This window comes from Ascidiella aspersa, chromosome 2, assembly GCF_963924565.1.
Source record: "Ascidiella aspersa chromosome 2, kaAscAspe10.2, whole genome shotgun sequence".
Lineage (NCBI taxonomy): Eukaryota > Metazoa > Chordata > Ascidiacea > Phlebobranchia > Ascidiidae > Ascidiella > Ascidiella aspersa.
The window spans coordinates 12,916,448-12,930,513 of record NC_139448.1 but is presented as its reverse complement, the minus strand read 5'-3'; the positions used below and the strand labels follow the sequence as shown (position 1 = coordinate 12,930,513).

The 14,066-nt window shown below is 38.8% G+C and overlaps 1 protein-coding gene across 1 annotated transcript; it reads left to right on the top strand.

The window, feature by feature from the left end:
• Positions 1-2,078: 2,078 nt before the first annotated feature.
• Positions 2,079-7,158, top strand: LOC146163769 (beta-1 adrenergic receptor-like). Its single transcript, XM_083382701.1, has 4 exons — positions 2,079-3,074; positions 3,510-3,694; positions 4,083-4,236; positions 5,806-7,158. Exons 1-4 carry the CDS (start codon positions 2,285-2,287, stop codon positions 6,153-6,155), a joined length of 1,479 nt encoding a protein of 492 aa, XP_083238827.1. The 5' UTR covers positions 2,079-2,284; the 3' UTR covers positions 6,156-7,158.
• The last annotated feature ends 6,908 nt before the right edge of the window (positions 7,159-14,066 follow it).

Here is a 14,066-nt window from a genome sequence, read left to right as displayed (position 1 = left end):
GTAAGCTACGCAGATCAAGCGATTGACTGTGGCGTGGCCGATTTTTAACGCAGCGCAGATTCAAGGTTTACTTCATTCTACCCAAAAAATCGCGCTTGTATATTTTTTGAATGGCGTTGTTTATAAACAACCATAAAAAAACATAGTTGCCAAGAATAAGACACCGATTTCGCAGTTCCGATTTTCTTGCCCGCAAATTGCACGTTGTTGCATGTCTTGTAAAACGAGTGGTAACTGGATTGGGGATTAGGTGTGATTCTCTGTTAAAGAACTGTTGAAATACTTACGACTTAATGTAGCGCGATAGAGCACTTTATCTTGTAAGATTTGCTAAAAATTAATTTTGACTAAGAATGGCTTAATATTTTCGCTTAAATGACGCACGTTCGCAAATGCACGTATTGTTAATTAAACAGCATTGTTTCGCCAAACAAATTAACCGCTGTATAACAATATTTTACAGGCAGATTTTATTATTTTGTTGGTGGATCATCGAATGTGGTTAAAACAGCAAAGGTTGCGTGTGCACATGTAGGCGAGGTATACTCCAAATAAAATCATTGTAATCATTGTGGGGATGACATTTCCGTTGTGATTGATATGCGACGAAGGCACAGTGTTTTTTTCAGTTTTATTAGTATTTTAGGTATAGCAGAACGTATTTTAGACTGAAAAACAGCTGTAAAATAATAACTTGCAATCGAGTGTATGTCGTTTTTTGTTGTACAATTTGTCGCCAAAATACTCGACCTTTTTTAAAAAGAATAAAAAGAATAGGTTTCCTGCCTTTTCAGTTTGCTTCTACGATTCTATCGATTTGGACCAGATAAAATTAGCCTAGACTAGTCTTGAAAAGATATCGAATACCCAAGCAAAAACAGTCGAAAACAAATACGCTTTTTTAGTCGTATAATTAATTGTATTCGTTACATAGGTTTTTACAAGACCATCGAAACACAATAGATTTATTTTTATAGGTGCGACAAACCTTAGCAAAACTTCAATGCTAAACGCAAACAATACTATACAAAATACATCCTTAAAGTGTACAAAACTAAATGGGCTTAAAGTGTCCAAAACTAAAAAGTGTACATTATGCGACTTTGTTAAAGTTTTATTTATAATAATCAGTATGAAGAAAGCAAACAAAAAGGTCAGGAAATCTAACGGGTTATTGTAATCATTCACTGTATGGCGTCCCTATAATATACGGTATTACGCATTCTCTGTAAATCTATATTATTCGCAAGAAGCAACCGCACTGTAACCGCCATTAAAGAACTTCATCAATCAATGGAAACAAGTTTTTCGTTATGTTCCGCGTAAAGAGAGAACAAGGGCCTGGTGGGTTGGTACTGGAATGGATCTGCGTTGCACAATGCCCTTGTGCAAATAAGGTTATTCGACTTTTCAACGCGCACAAATCTAGACGTGCCACGGCCAGCGGCCAGAACTGTGCGGCGCTATATAAATGGTTTGACTGCGCTTTAAATGGATAAAAAATAGGAAAAAATTATCGGATGTTGAATGCTATGATTTGCACCCAAAGCTAAATATACTTGTAATGTAATAGGTGTTATGTAGTTTGTTCAAAAACTTTTAAAATAAATGATTGTATTTGTAAATTGAGGAAAGCAAAACAGCCGTACAATCGCGAAGTTTTTATTTAAAATGAAACTTCTCTCAGCGAGTCTTTTCTTCTGAAACGGCTAGAACTGTGCAAAGTTAGGAACTTCGACACCGTGGCTAGGCTGGATGCGATTTATAGTGGAAAAAAGTTTTTAGGCGACCCAGCCCTTATACATGCTTGGGCTGGAAGTTCAGTATATAAACGTTGTCGACGAGGTTGACGCAAATGCTTTACCTTCCTGTTGGGAGCATATTAGAGTCTAGAAGCACTGAGGCAGTTAGTCAATTTTGTAGTGGTATGTTGTGTCGTCTTGTATATAACAGTTGTCTATATTTTAAATGCCATACATGACAGTTTCGTGAAACGAGGGAGAATTTATCACTTATGTAACCCTTTGGTTAATGGATAATTTAGTTCTGTTCCAATTTCCTACACAGTGAATAGGAAAGCGTTACAGAACTGAATAAGGATGTGAAACCACTGCTGACAAGGAAGGTGAAATCCGACACAAAACCGATATAAATCAGGATAAACTGGAAGCGAAGGTTATCGCCGCTATCTTCAAATTGAAATCGTCTGTCTTGCCCTACAAAGAATAAAAGCTCTTCTTCCGCGCCTTCCTCTGATATCTACCTCCTTTTTAGTTACAACAACATGGCATTGGCGCCTTCGAGTGTGATTGATTTGCTGCTTGTTGTGTCGTGCGCGCTCACGTTGGCCTTGGCCGAAAATGTTACTTTAAAGCGGGACGAAAGCGCTGCGGAGCTGGAAATGACAACAATGCCAACGTCTAGATTAAACATTTCCACCGCCACGGGTCCCCCTAGGAGCGGCGACGTCATCAAGAACGTCTCCCTTTTGATTCTGATCGGCCTCGTGTCGATCGTCACAGTGGTGGGCAACATGCTGGTGTTCATGTCCGTGATGATCTTCCGCAAGCTGCACAGCATCAACAACATGTTCATCCTCAGCCTGGCGGTCGCCGATGTGATCATGGGCGGCTTCGTGATGCCGCTGGGCGCGCAGACCGCTATAGGCGGCAAGTGGCTCCTAGGCTCCTTCATGTGTGACATCTGGATCTCGGTGGATGTACTGAGCGTCACGGCAAGCATCGGCACTCTCTGCGTGATCTCACTCGACCGCTACCTTGCCATCTCCAAACCCTTTAAGTACTCGCTTAAGATGACACGGCCGCGAGCCCGACTTGTGATCGGCGTGGTGTGGATCATCTCGGCCATCATTGCCTTCATCCCGGTGCACCTCGGCTGGTGGAAGAAGCGCGTTGAAGATGATAGCGAGGCTGTCGAGAGGGAAACGAGCTGCGCTGAGGACCCCGAGTGCTGCAGCTTTGAGCCCAACCAGACCTACGCCGTGGTCTCTTCCCTCATCTCCTTCTACATTCCGCTGGTCGTCATGCTCTTCGCTTACGGGATTGTGTTTAAGAGTAAGTATGCGCAGCGATGAACAGTGCTGTACTTTAGGATACAAGAACAAAACTGTGTCTAGGTACACTATGCACGGATCTGTGTATAATAAACGTCAAAGCCAAAAACGTCGAGTAAGTAGACACCTTCCTAAAAAGACGTTTCGATACGCATTGTTATCATCATCAGTTATTTGCGACATCATCGTGTGAGATCTCCACTTTAACTGATGATGGTACAAGTTTCTATTAAAAAGTCCTAATCAAGATGATGTCGATTTACTCGACCTTTTTGGCTTTGAAATTTATTATCAAGCTACAAAACGGGACGCCCTTAAAATGCTTACGTTATCCAGCAACGTTAAGGCTGATTTTTTTGGAAAACAGAGGAGCACAAAACATTGGGTTAAAAGAACACAATTGCTGCAGAAAAATAACAACTTATTTTGCTAACAGTCGCATTCAATCAACGAAACATGATTCGGAATCGCGAGGGAGTGTACAGAAGAGCTTCGATGCCCGGCAAAGGCAAGCAGCTTCTTTGGGGAAGGGGGGAGTACCGCGCCATATTCACCATGGGGATTATCATGGGCACTTTTGTCGCCTGCTGGCTGCCCTTCTTTATCGTTAACATTTTGTCGGTAAGTTGAGGCCAATGGCAAATCTCAATGAAAAAGGACAAAAAATATTATCGTAAAAATATGCCAACTGTTCTCAAATGATTGCTGACAGGAAATACATGCAAAAAGCATCTTTATGCTTTTACTGCTGAATTAGTTTTAGTAAACTGGTTCACTGGAAAAGAATCCAGTGCAGTTAAAATATTTTTCAATTGCTTTAATTAGATTTTGTAGGGCAACATCAATTTAAAATTCACCTTTCTTGATTTTGAACATAAAAATGGAAAGCAGGGGCGGACAAATATTTGCTAAAATCCCGACAGAATGCACAATGGGCCCCGCGGAACTAGTTCGCCTTATTTCCGAAATAAATCGATTGATTCGCCGTGATAAATTGAATTACTCGCAGGTGTTCTGCAAAACGTGCGTTCCCGAGCCGGTATTTCTCGTGCTCAACTTTCTCGGGTATGTCAACAGCTTTTTCAATCCGATCATCTACAGCCACAGCAAGGAGTTTCGGAGGGCCTTCAAGCGCATTCTGCTCTGTGGGCTTTGTAGGGAAGGTGAGAAGTCGAAAAGTGTCGACCAACAATGCACGACCCTAGGCAAATCACGTGTTGGCGGGTGTGTCAATCACGATATAGACTTGCGTGGAATAATTAATAGTAATCTACAAAATTCTAAAATCAGATCTAACGTCCTTTAACTGTTGTTTTAAAAGACAATTACAAGAGCAAAAACTGTTGGATTTATAGGGGGTAATACGTTTATTAACAGAAAAACAATTATATCGTTTAAAATTCTAGCAATAAAAAAAAATATACCAGTGACTAAACTTTGTCGGCCATTTTATTGAGAAACTTCTTGCACTGGCCAGAAAGTCGTTTTTTTCATGGCGTATACTGCAACATAAAAACCATAAATCGTTACTTAACATAATATACCCGATATTGGTTGTGTCGTCAGATACTATTAAACGTGATTGCAAAGCGGGCACAGAATCCAAGAGATTTATCCTGTAGTAATGCCTGTAAAACCATTCTCTCATGGGATACGAGTTCATGGCTACAAACTTACGCGGACGCCAAAAACGTTTTAGTGCACATGGTGGGATTAGGACGCAGGGGGGTATTTTTCCAAGTAACGACGCTTAAAGTAGCGGGCCTGTGGGGATTCGGGATGAGCCGCTTTAGGCTGTTTGGCTGTCGAATTTGTTTGCGGTTATGTTTATCGTTGTAATGCGCCCGCTCTTATCCGCATTAACCACACAACAGAGGAGCTGCTCCCGTGGTTCGAAGAACGATTTTGTTAACCCCTAATTTGAAATCAATACCCGCATTGCGCTACACCACGGCGGGTGAGCTAAAGAGAGTAGTTAGGCATTTGCTGTCTTTAGCATTCCGCCAATCACTAAAGGCAAGGTGAACGCCATTCGACACAAACGCACACACAATACCGCCTCGCACTTCTGCAACATACTAAACTGGCGAAATTTTTTTTTAAAGCAATGCAATTGGGGGTCATCGACTTCAAGTTGTGTAAATCCAGATTATCCAGATGTAGCAAACTTATGTTTGATTGCGATCGCCTGAAATATCTTTTTCGAGACTCGTAAAAATGTCACGAACACTACAATTTCAGCGTTAATTGCAAAGCCAGCGATGGAGGGTAATTTGTTACGTCAAAGAACAATTTATTAAGCTTGTCCAGACAACGATTGGTAATTTTAATGTTCCCCTTGTGTGCAAAAGCTACTGTAAAAACATAACACATATTCGACACGATCGACCAATAAGTGAAATGTGGCGATCGACCGGTCGATCACGATCGAGGCGTTGGTTACCCCTGAATATACCACAATTTTATCCATAAATGGGCCCTTTACTACGAGATACCGTTCGATCTATTCGTATATTGTATTACTATTATACCAACGGTAAATGAAAACTATTTTGTTTTCTTACAAGCAAAATGCATTATATTATTTAATGGATTGACTGGTTAAATGTTGCTGTAACTCAGGTTGTCAAACGCTTTCACCATAGCTTTACTTTCTCGCGTTAACTTTTAACATCCCGCTTTGAGAGGGGGTATGTCAAACTAAACCCCATTAAACGTTGTTTGCTTTCCAGGCTACAGGCAAACGAGCAGGGCCTCGCTGTCAGTTTCCTATACTCCCACGGCGAGTACGCGCTCCAGCATCTTCCAGCTAACGAGCTTCTTCCTTTCGGGCGGTTCCTCAAATCGCCAGAGGATGAGCACGTCAAGCGCCGTGTCCAAGCGTTCGCCTAACAGCAACGCGCCAAGTCCGGCCAACAACAACAAGAACAACAACAACCATCACCAGTATTGCAGGAGGAGCCATCGCCCGTCGGTGGTCTCCTACAGGTACCCTCAGGAAGTCGAGTTCCTGGCCAATTCCGGCACCTCGGGTTCGGAAGCTTCCATTGGTGCCACGGCGCAGCTTCTGGCGGTACCTTGACTGTAAAACTACTGGCGAAACTTAAGCCGAGGTGGAACGCCAGGGACGGGGACAGAGGCTTACTGTAGTTGTGGCGACAGATATATGACCACGCCGCAAACCCACTGATGAGCGCCAAATCCACAGACAACTTAATCCCAACGTGAAGTTCAGTTTTTTAAGGGCCTCTTTGAACGTCGCAACCCCAGTGCCGCTAATCCAGCGAGCTTTTGACGCCATCCATTGAGGAACTGAGTGGTTGTCGAGCTAACTTCGAGCGGTATTCGAGGCAAAGGGGCATGTTATCTTAACGACTAAACGAAAGTTTACCTTGGCTTGTTGTAGATTGGTGACGTATAGCGGTAGTTTATTTTGTACGAATACGACTGTCACTACCTTGTCTTTTACCACTGCGCGTGTAAGCCTTTTTGCAATTTCTATTTTGTATTTGACGATTTTTACACAAGGTTCTCGCGTATTGTATTCCATTATCGCCTGGACCGGAGTGTTTTTGTAACGTCCAAACCTTAACCACCTTTTTTTGCACACATAAAGTGATCATATAGGTCTAACTTTTCGCCCTTGAAGTGAACAATGTTACTCTAAACATAACGTTATTAGATCAACTTGAATTGAAAGGACTAAACTAAACGAAACCTGATTTAGAAGCCAATTTTTTAAAAGTTTTAAATCGCACTGTTGCCAAATCTTTCTTTCGACAAACGTGAAACTAGACATTCCCATGACCGTCGCGGCGCTTAAGCCCTTCTGCAAACTTTGACCGATCCTATTTTGACCGAACGCCAATCCTTTCTCTCACCTAAACCACTTACCGCGCAGTGTCCGTGTGGCAAATAAAGCTCCCATCATCCCATCAACGACAGGGCATTTACGTTGTGTTTTCTCGTAAGACTCCGTTAAAGGGTTGGCTTCTAACAAGAAACGTTATACTTGGCCCGGAATTGCCTACGACTAATATTTTAGGTAAACTTGGTAAGCAAGCAAAACGCAGTTAAGCCGAAGGGCACAAGTTGTTGTTTCTTTGAAAACTCTCTTTTTTCTTTTGGTCGCAGATTCCTAAGTAAAAACGCTTTGAAGACAGTAAAATTCATTATGTTTTTCAGACTTCAATATCATTTATAGAAAATGCTTTTGTTCCTCTTACGAGTTTCCAGGTAAAAATGGCAACGTTATTTATTATCCTGACCCAACAGTTCACTGTGTATCCTGCTGTTAATAAATAACACATGTTTTCGAATACTACGGCGTCCTGTACAAATGCGTCGGTGCCGCCTTTTGAAGTTCGACCAGCGATTGTGCGTTATTTCTATTTCTTCCAGTCGTATTTTGTCGCTCTTTACTTTACTGTGTTACGTGCCAGAGTTTTTTCCAGACGAGGCGAATCTTGTACAAATTAAATGATCTATTTTTTAGTTTACGAACAACGTACGTTTATTGCATTTCTCTTGACATTGCACATTCTCTCGTATATATTTTATTGCTAAATTAAAAAACATGTTTTATTACCAGTCGTTAAACGCGCTTTGACGCGGAATGTAGATGCAAGTTTTTTACCAGTATCGTTATAACATGTGAGCTGTCGGTCTAATTCATTTCATTTACTGATCAATTTAGGATATCACCAACATCTGAGAAAGCTAAAAGACGTTTGTATATTATGCTACAATTCAAATTTAATTTCATAAAATGAGTAGCCCCACTGAAACTCATTTCGAGTATTCGATTGGGTTCATGTATATCACAATTCAAATTTAATTTCATAAAATGAGTAGCCCCCATGAAGCTCATTTCGAGTATTCAATTGGGTTCATGGCCTCCAAGGATTAAAAACAGCTAAAAAGCGCTTCCAAGTCCGCTTACATGACGCAATATTGTAAATCTTTGAATTATTCATGTTTTCGGGTCTCTAAAAGCATTTCGCCTCGACCGCACGGAGAATTCACCTAATAAAAGCAATCACAGTTTAGCATACTTGTGTTGTTCTGCGGCAACTCAGTCGGCGGCTTTGATTCCACTTGAAATAGACCACTCAATGACGCGGCACAAGTAGCGTGTATACACTACAGTGCAGTGTGTGGTAGAAATACATGAGTTCAATCAGAGCCGTTCGACTTGTGATATACGCAACATTGTAAATCGTCAATGGACGCATACCAATTTAAGCAAATAAAACAAACTCGTGACGTAAGAATTTTATGTCGAGTATAATAGAACATTATTTGTTGTTGAGAAAACAAGATACTCGAAATGGTTTTAGAAAAGGTTGAAACAAGTTTGTTTCTCGAGGGCAAGGCAACATGTTTTGTAACACTCTCCGGCACGGCGAACATGACTAACCATGTGTTCCATTTGCTCATGCCTAAAAAAGCAAGTTCGGCAAAATGCAGATAAATCGGTGGTCGTTTTGCGTCTTCAGAGAGCAGTTAGCATACACCAGTGTTGTAAAAAAGTCATTTTGAATTGACCCAAGTCTCAGTAAAGTCATTTTTAAAATAACTTAAGTCTAACAGAAGTCTTTTATAAAAACAACAAGTCCCAGTCAAAGTCTTAATTAGAGCAAGTCAATTAAAAGTCAAGTCCATCTCTTTAAAAATTACACGTTAAGATACTAAAATTGGATAAACTAGTCCGTTTATGAGCAATTACCTTAACTAAAAAATACTAACAACGAAACATACAGCAAGTAAATTGTTTTATGAGCGAAAATTAAAATAAATAACCCAATTTTACAAAAAAAATATATTAATGAATGCACTTCATTTCACACAAGTTATTTGGCTAAAGGACTTAAGTCAAGTCAAGTTATTTTGCCCGAAAAACTTAAGTCAAGTCATTTGAAAACAGCTATTAACATAAGTCATAACAACACAGGCATAAGCAAATATCAAGTGAGGTATTTACCTATATGTAAAACCTTGCCTTAGGAAACACAAGGGTTTTAGTTTAGTTGCATAAACATTCTTTCGTCTATTTATTCTATGTTTCACTGCTGTGAAAAGACATAGCGACGTGTTTTCAACATATTTATATTTGAATAACCTTTTACACATATATTACAATATTTTATGAAGACAACAAAGAAGGCCTCTCGTACCAAATCTTGTTCAAATCTATTGTCTCAAAAGCACGAGAATCAATATAGGCGGTTTTTATGCAAAAGGGATGGAAGTAAAGCTCTTGAAATTATAAACTAATCGAGTCCCAAATACGTCACCTGTCTGCCAATTGTACCAGGTTTAGATTTTGGGTGCGTCATACCTTAGTAATCCCATAAATAAACACAAAGGTTTAATATTTTTGTCCTTTCGTTTTTGATAGCCTATAAGGGTTATTGAGTTCTACCTACAATAACTGTATTAGGGCCTACACTATTTTTAAAACGAGATTCGTGGAACCAGTATGGTGGAACATCATATAAATATTGTTTTGTCAAACTTAACACCAACATTACAACTTTTTTGTAAAAACATAAATTGTGTTTATTATTGCAATTAAGTCACTACTTCTAAAAACTGACGTTACATTTTTTGTTGAATTTTATTACGTTTAAAATCATTCAATTGTAGTTTTATTGCGTTTAGTGTTGGGGAAAACATTTGATGTGTATACAATTTAAATATCGTTTGGAATTGGACTGTTTTAATTTTTGCACTGGATTTGTTTTAATTTTGCAAAAAAAACATAAATTAAGCAGGAGACTTCTGAATATGCCTTTTAATTAGCCTTTTTTTGACAACTTAAAAAAAATAGCAGTTCGTTTACTTTTTACCAGCTTGTTCTCCCCGAAAAAACGACTTTGAAGTTATCGTTAACACACTCAGCGCACCCTTGAAAACGGGGGCTATTATACCAGCCGTCATGCAGAACGAAATCTGTTTACATGAAGTCAACTAACGCCAAACGATGTCAAATTAGTCAATACCAACTAGCCTACTGGGATTTTTATCTAACGCACATTCTACATTTTAATGCTGTACGCCCAGTAAGTGGAAAACATAGGGGAGTATATATTAAAGTGGTCAAGGTCAAGACATACAGCTTAGTGAATAGGGTTTAAAACGGTTTAGGTTAAAAAATATAATTATAGTTTAGAGCTTTTCTAAAGACTTATCTGTGTCAATGACCCTTGATCACTATCTAGTGGAATCTTACCTACAATTACATTATTGTCTTTATCCAAGCATTAAAAGTCGGAGAACCGGTAAAACCAAGTCTCTGCAAATGCAGTAACCCCTAACCAAGCGCTTCTTAACCGGTGTCCCGAGAAAAAACGTTGGAAAACATATTAATCATTTTTGCTTTCTCTTCTGGCTTAGCTCATTGCGCATACAGTATACTTAAAAAATATCGGAAACATACACCTAGGCGGGTATTTCGATCGAACCCCTTTTTAATAAAAATAACATTTTTTAAATGGTCGAAACGGCGTTAACCAATCAGATTTGCCTGCCGCTTCACGCTCAAGCGAGGTCTTTGTGATGTTGTAAAACAGTGCTCTTCAACCGGTGTACACGGTGCACCATAAGGTGGCAAAATTAAATCTGCCGGCAAAATTAAATCTGTAATCTGTTATATTACAGTAAAGCATATATGTTGACCGATTTCGGTGTATCGGTTGGGGTAAAACCAATTAACACCCTACGTCAGATGCTGTCGCACCCAAAAGACCCGGTTGATGCAACTGTGACAAGGGGTGTGGTGTATGCTATACCGTGCGGTGAGTGTGACGAAATTTACATTGGTGAGACGGGTAGAAGTTTAAATACGCGCCGGAAGGAGCACGAAAGGGGTGTGGGCAAGAAGGATGCCAAGAAATCAGCGTTGGCAAGCCATGCAACTTCCCACAAGCACAGCATTACCTTTTCTGCTGCTCAGGTGTTGACGAAGGAAACCGATTACCACAAGCGAGGTTTTCTTGAGTCGTGGAACATACATTTACGCGCCAGCACCATGAACGTAAAAACTGACGTTCTAATGCCGTTTAGCTATCGCGCGCTCTTACACCAATGAGCGTTGGTGCAAGTTTTTAATCGCACGAATTGTTACTTTTTGATTTATAAGGAATCTGTTTTACATGTAACGTCAGTATCCTGATGAAGACGTTCTGTATAGCAAGTCGAAACGTCGTTCTATTATATATTCTGCTGGAAGAGCAACACTCCGTTATATATTATGCCTGGCAACAATAGCTTATTTCACAAAGTATACGTTCTCCGTATGGTACCGTATATTGAATGAAGCTTAATATAAGGACGAAATAGAAAATCATTCCAAAAACAAAACAAAGCGGCGACATCACTATTCCAATTGCGTAGCTGAAAAAGCTGTTACTGCATAATTAATACATAACACATAATTAATACCCAGCAAACATAAAACAAAATAGTTTAAACTTAACCAAATTTTGAGTTTTAATGTGTTAAAACTTTACTAAGTGGAATTTTTATTTTTCGACTGTGAAATATGCGATGAATAGTATGTATATTGCATATCAAGGGGAGCTTGTTAACCTAACGATTCGGTATTTTGTATAAACTAAAAAAATATATACAAAAAAATAATTGATGTTTTTATTTTTATACTTACAAGAGGGGCACAGGAAATATCGTATCACCATACTATATCCGGATAACCATAATATATCCGGATTATGTGCGAAACCATACTATATCGAAAGTAATGTAGCCGTTTTATAAAGGTTGTTATTGCTATGAAAATACATTTGATAAAGTGCATGAAAGACATATTTTTTTACAAGAACTTCACACTTGTCAAAAACGAGTTCAATACATAAACTACCATAAAAGAATAACATAAATGTACAATAAACGTCATATGTCCACATGTAATTAAAGAACAGTTCATGGAACTGTATTTTTACGGGACGTTGCTCTAGTCTATAGTTAGCATTATAGTGAATGTTGTCCCGTTAACTGCAGCGAAACATACTTGAAAAATTTATAAAACAGTCACGTACATTCTCCTGTCGTAATAACAACTTAGACAAGGCAAAACAAATAGTTACAACTAGGGATGTGCAATAATATCGGGAGCCTATATCCGATGCCAAGTGGCAGTATCGGTACTCGTCCGATACTACAGTGGTATCGGTGCCGATCGATAACCAAATTAATCTAGGTATATTGAATGTGATTTGACATTTAATGCAACAATTTTTACCTTGAAAGGTAAATTCAACAAATAATTGTAAGTTAATAAAATATGGTTATTAAATTTCTTAACGCTAAAGAAAATTTTGACTTAAAATCCTAGAAATGATGTCATTTGACTCATATTTTAAGCATACCGATATGACGCCATTGGTATCGGATGGTATCGATACTTGTTGTTTAAAATATTGGGTAATGGGTTAAAATGTTAAGTATCGGACATCCCTTAGATATATTTCAATCGATTTAATACTACCTTTGAATTTAAGATAGTTCTATTTAAACACAAAAGTACAAACTGAAACTGATTTTGAGCAAGCAGCTATAGGTGTTTGCCACGCAATCGCAGTTTTCATTTTATTTCAGATTAAATTAAAGTAAATCTTTATTACCTTTACTGGAGAACTACGGTTAAGCAATTAATTAAACTTTTTTATACATCAACTGACATGACGTATGTATTGGAGACCGCTCTAAGTCCAGTTTTATCCCAGTTACAGGATCAATGTAATCTTTAGCAGGGCCCTCTCTTAACAACGTATAACCCGAGCGTTTAACAACTCTTTGTACATACAATGAGCTGGCAATTATTAAAATGTATTCACAACCATTTTCTTTGGCAACTTCGATCACCAAATCATTGAAAGCTGTATAGATACCTTTGGCGCGATATTCTGATTTCACGCATACCATTGAGCTGTAGAGATATCGACTGGTGTTTAAATCAGTAAACACGTCGGCAAGTAGAGATTCTACAAAGCGAACAAAAATACCACCCCTGACGCCGTTAAAAGGGGCATCATGGTTATTTCCTTCTGTCGCGTCATGTATTGTGTTCATTTCTATACCAACAAGTTCGCCAGTTCCTTTTACGAAAACCCCAAGTGAAGCGTTGCATTTCAGGTTGTTCCTTGCTGCCATGACGTCATGATTTCCGATATCTTCTTTAGTCAAATTGAAAATTTCCCGCCAAGGATTCTGGTAACTGTAATTATTTGCATACAATTCATTTATTTGAGGTAAATCAGTTTCGTTCAAAATTCGGCATATCAGACCAGGCAAAACTTCCATTCCTTCCTTTGGGATCATTTCGGTCGTATTACGTTAACCCTGTTGCAAGGTTTTCTGCTGAGAAATGGTAAGATGAGATAACCAAGGATTTTGATTTAAAGGCGTTACAAATATATTTACGTCATAACTTAAGTCTAAAAAGAAGTAACTTGGTTGAATTCAGCACAAATGTGAGGTTAAAATAAGCTATAAACACATTCAGCTATATACAGTAATCTCCTGCTTAAGCTCGCACCGATTTAAGTCCGCATCCCAATTAAGTCCGCCAAAAAAATAGCAAAAAAATCTGGATTCAAGTTTATGCTCGAAATTGTTTTATTTTTCTTTCTCATGACATTAGAGCAGATCGTTATCGAATAACTCCTCTATTTTCCCTAACCTTTCGAATAGTATTTTCATCTACATCGTGCTTTCCTGCAAGACTTCGCTTACTATAGGGTGACCAACTCAATGGAGTAATAGAAATGAGATTCACTTAAACGCTTGCCTTTCCCTGACATTTCGTGCAGTTCAAATTGCATTATTAAGCTTAATTCACTAGCGTAGCACCACTTCACGCGTTATGATCAAATGGGTAAACGATTTTAATTTAATACAAATTTACTGCCTGTCTGTCTTAAAAGTTTCAAAAAACTTAAAACAATACTTACAGTTTTATATATTACTTATT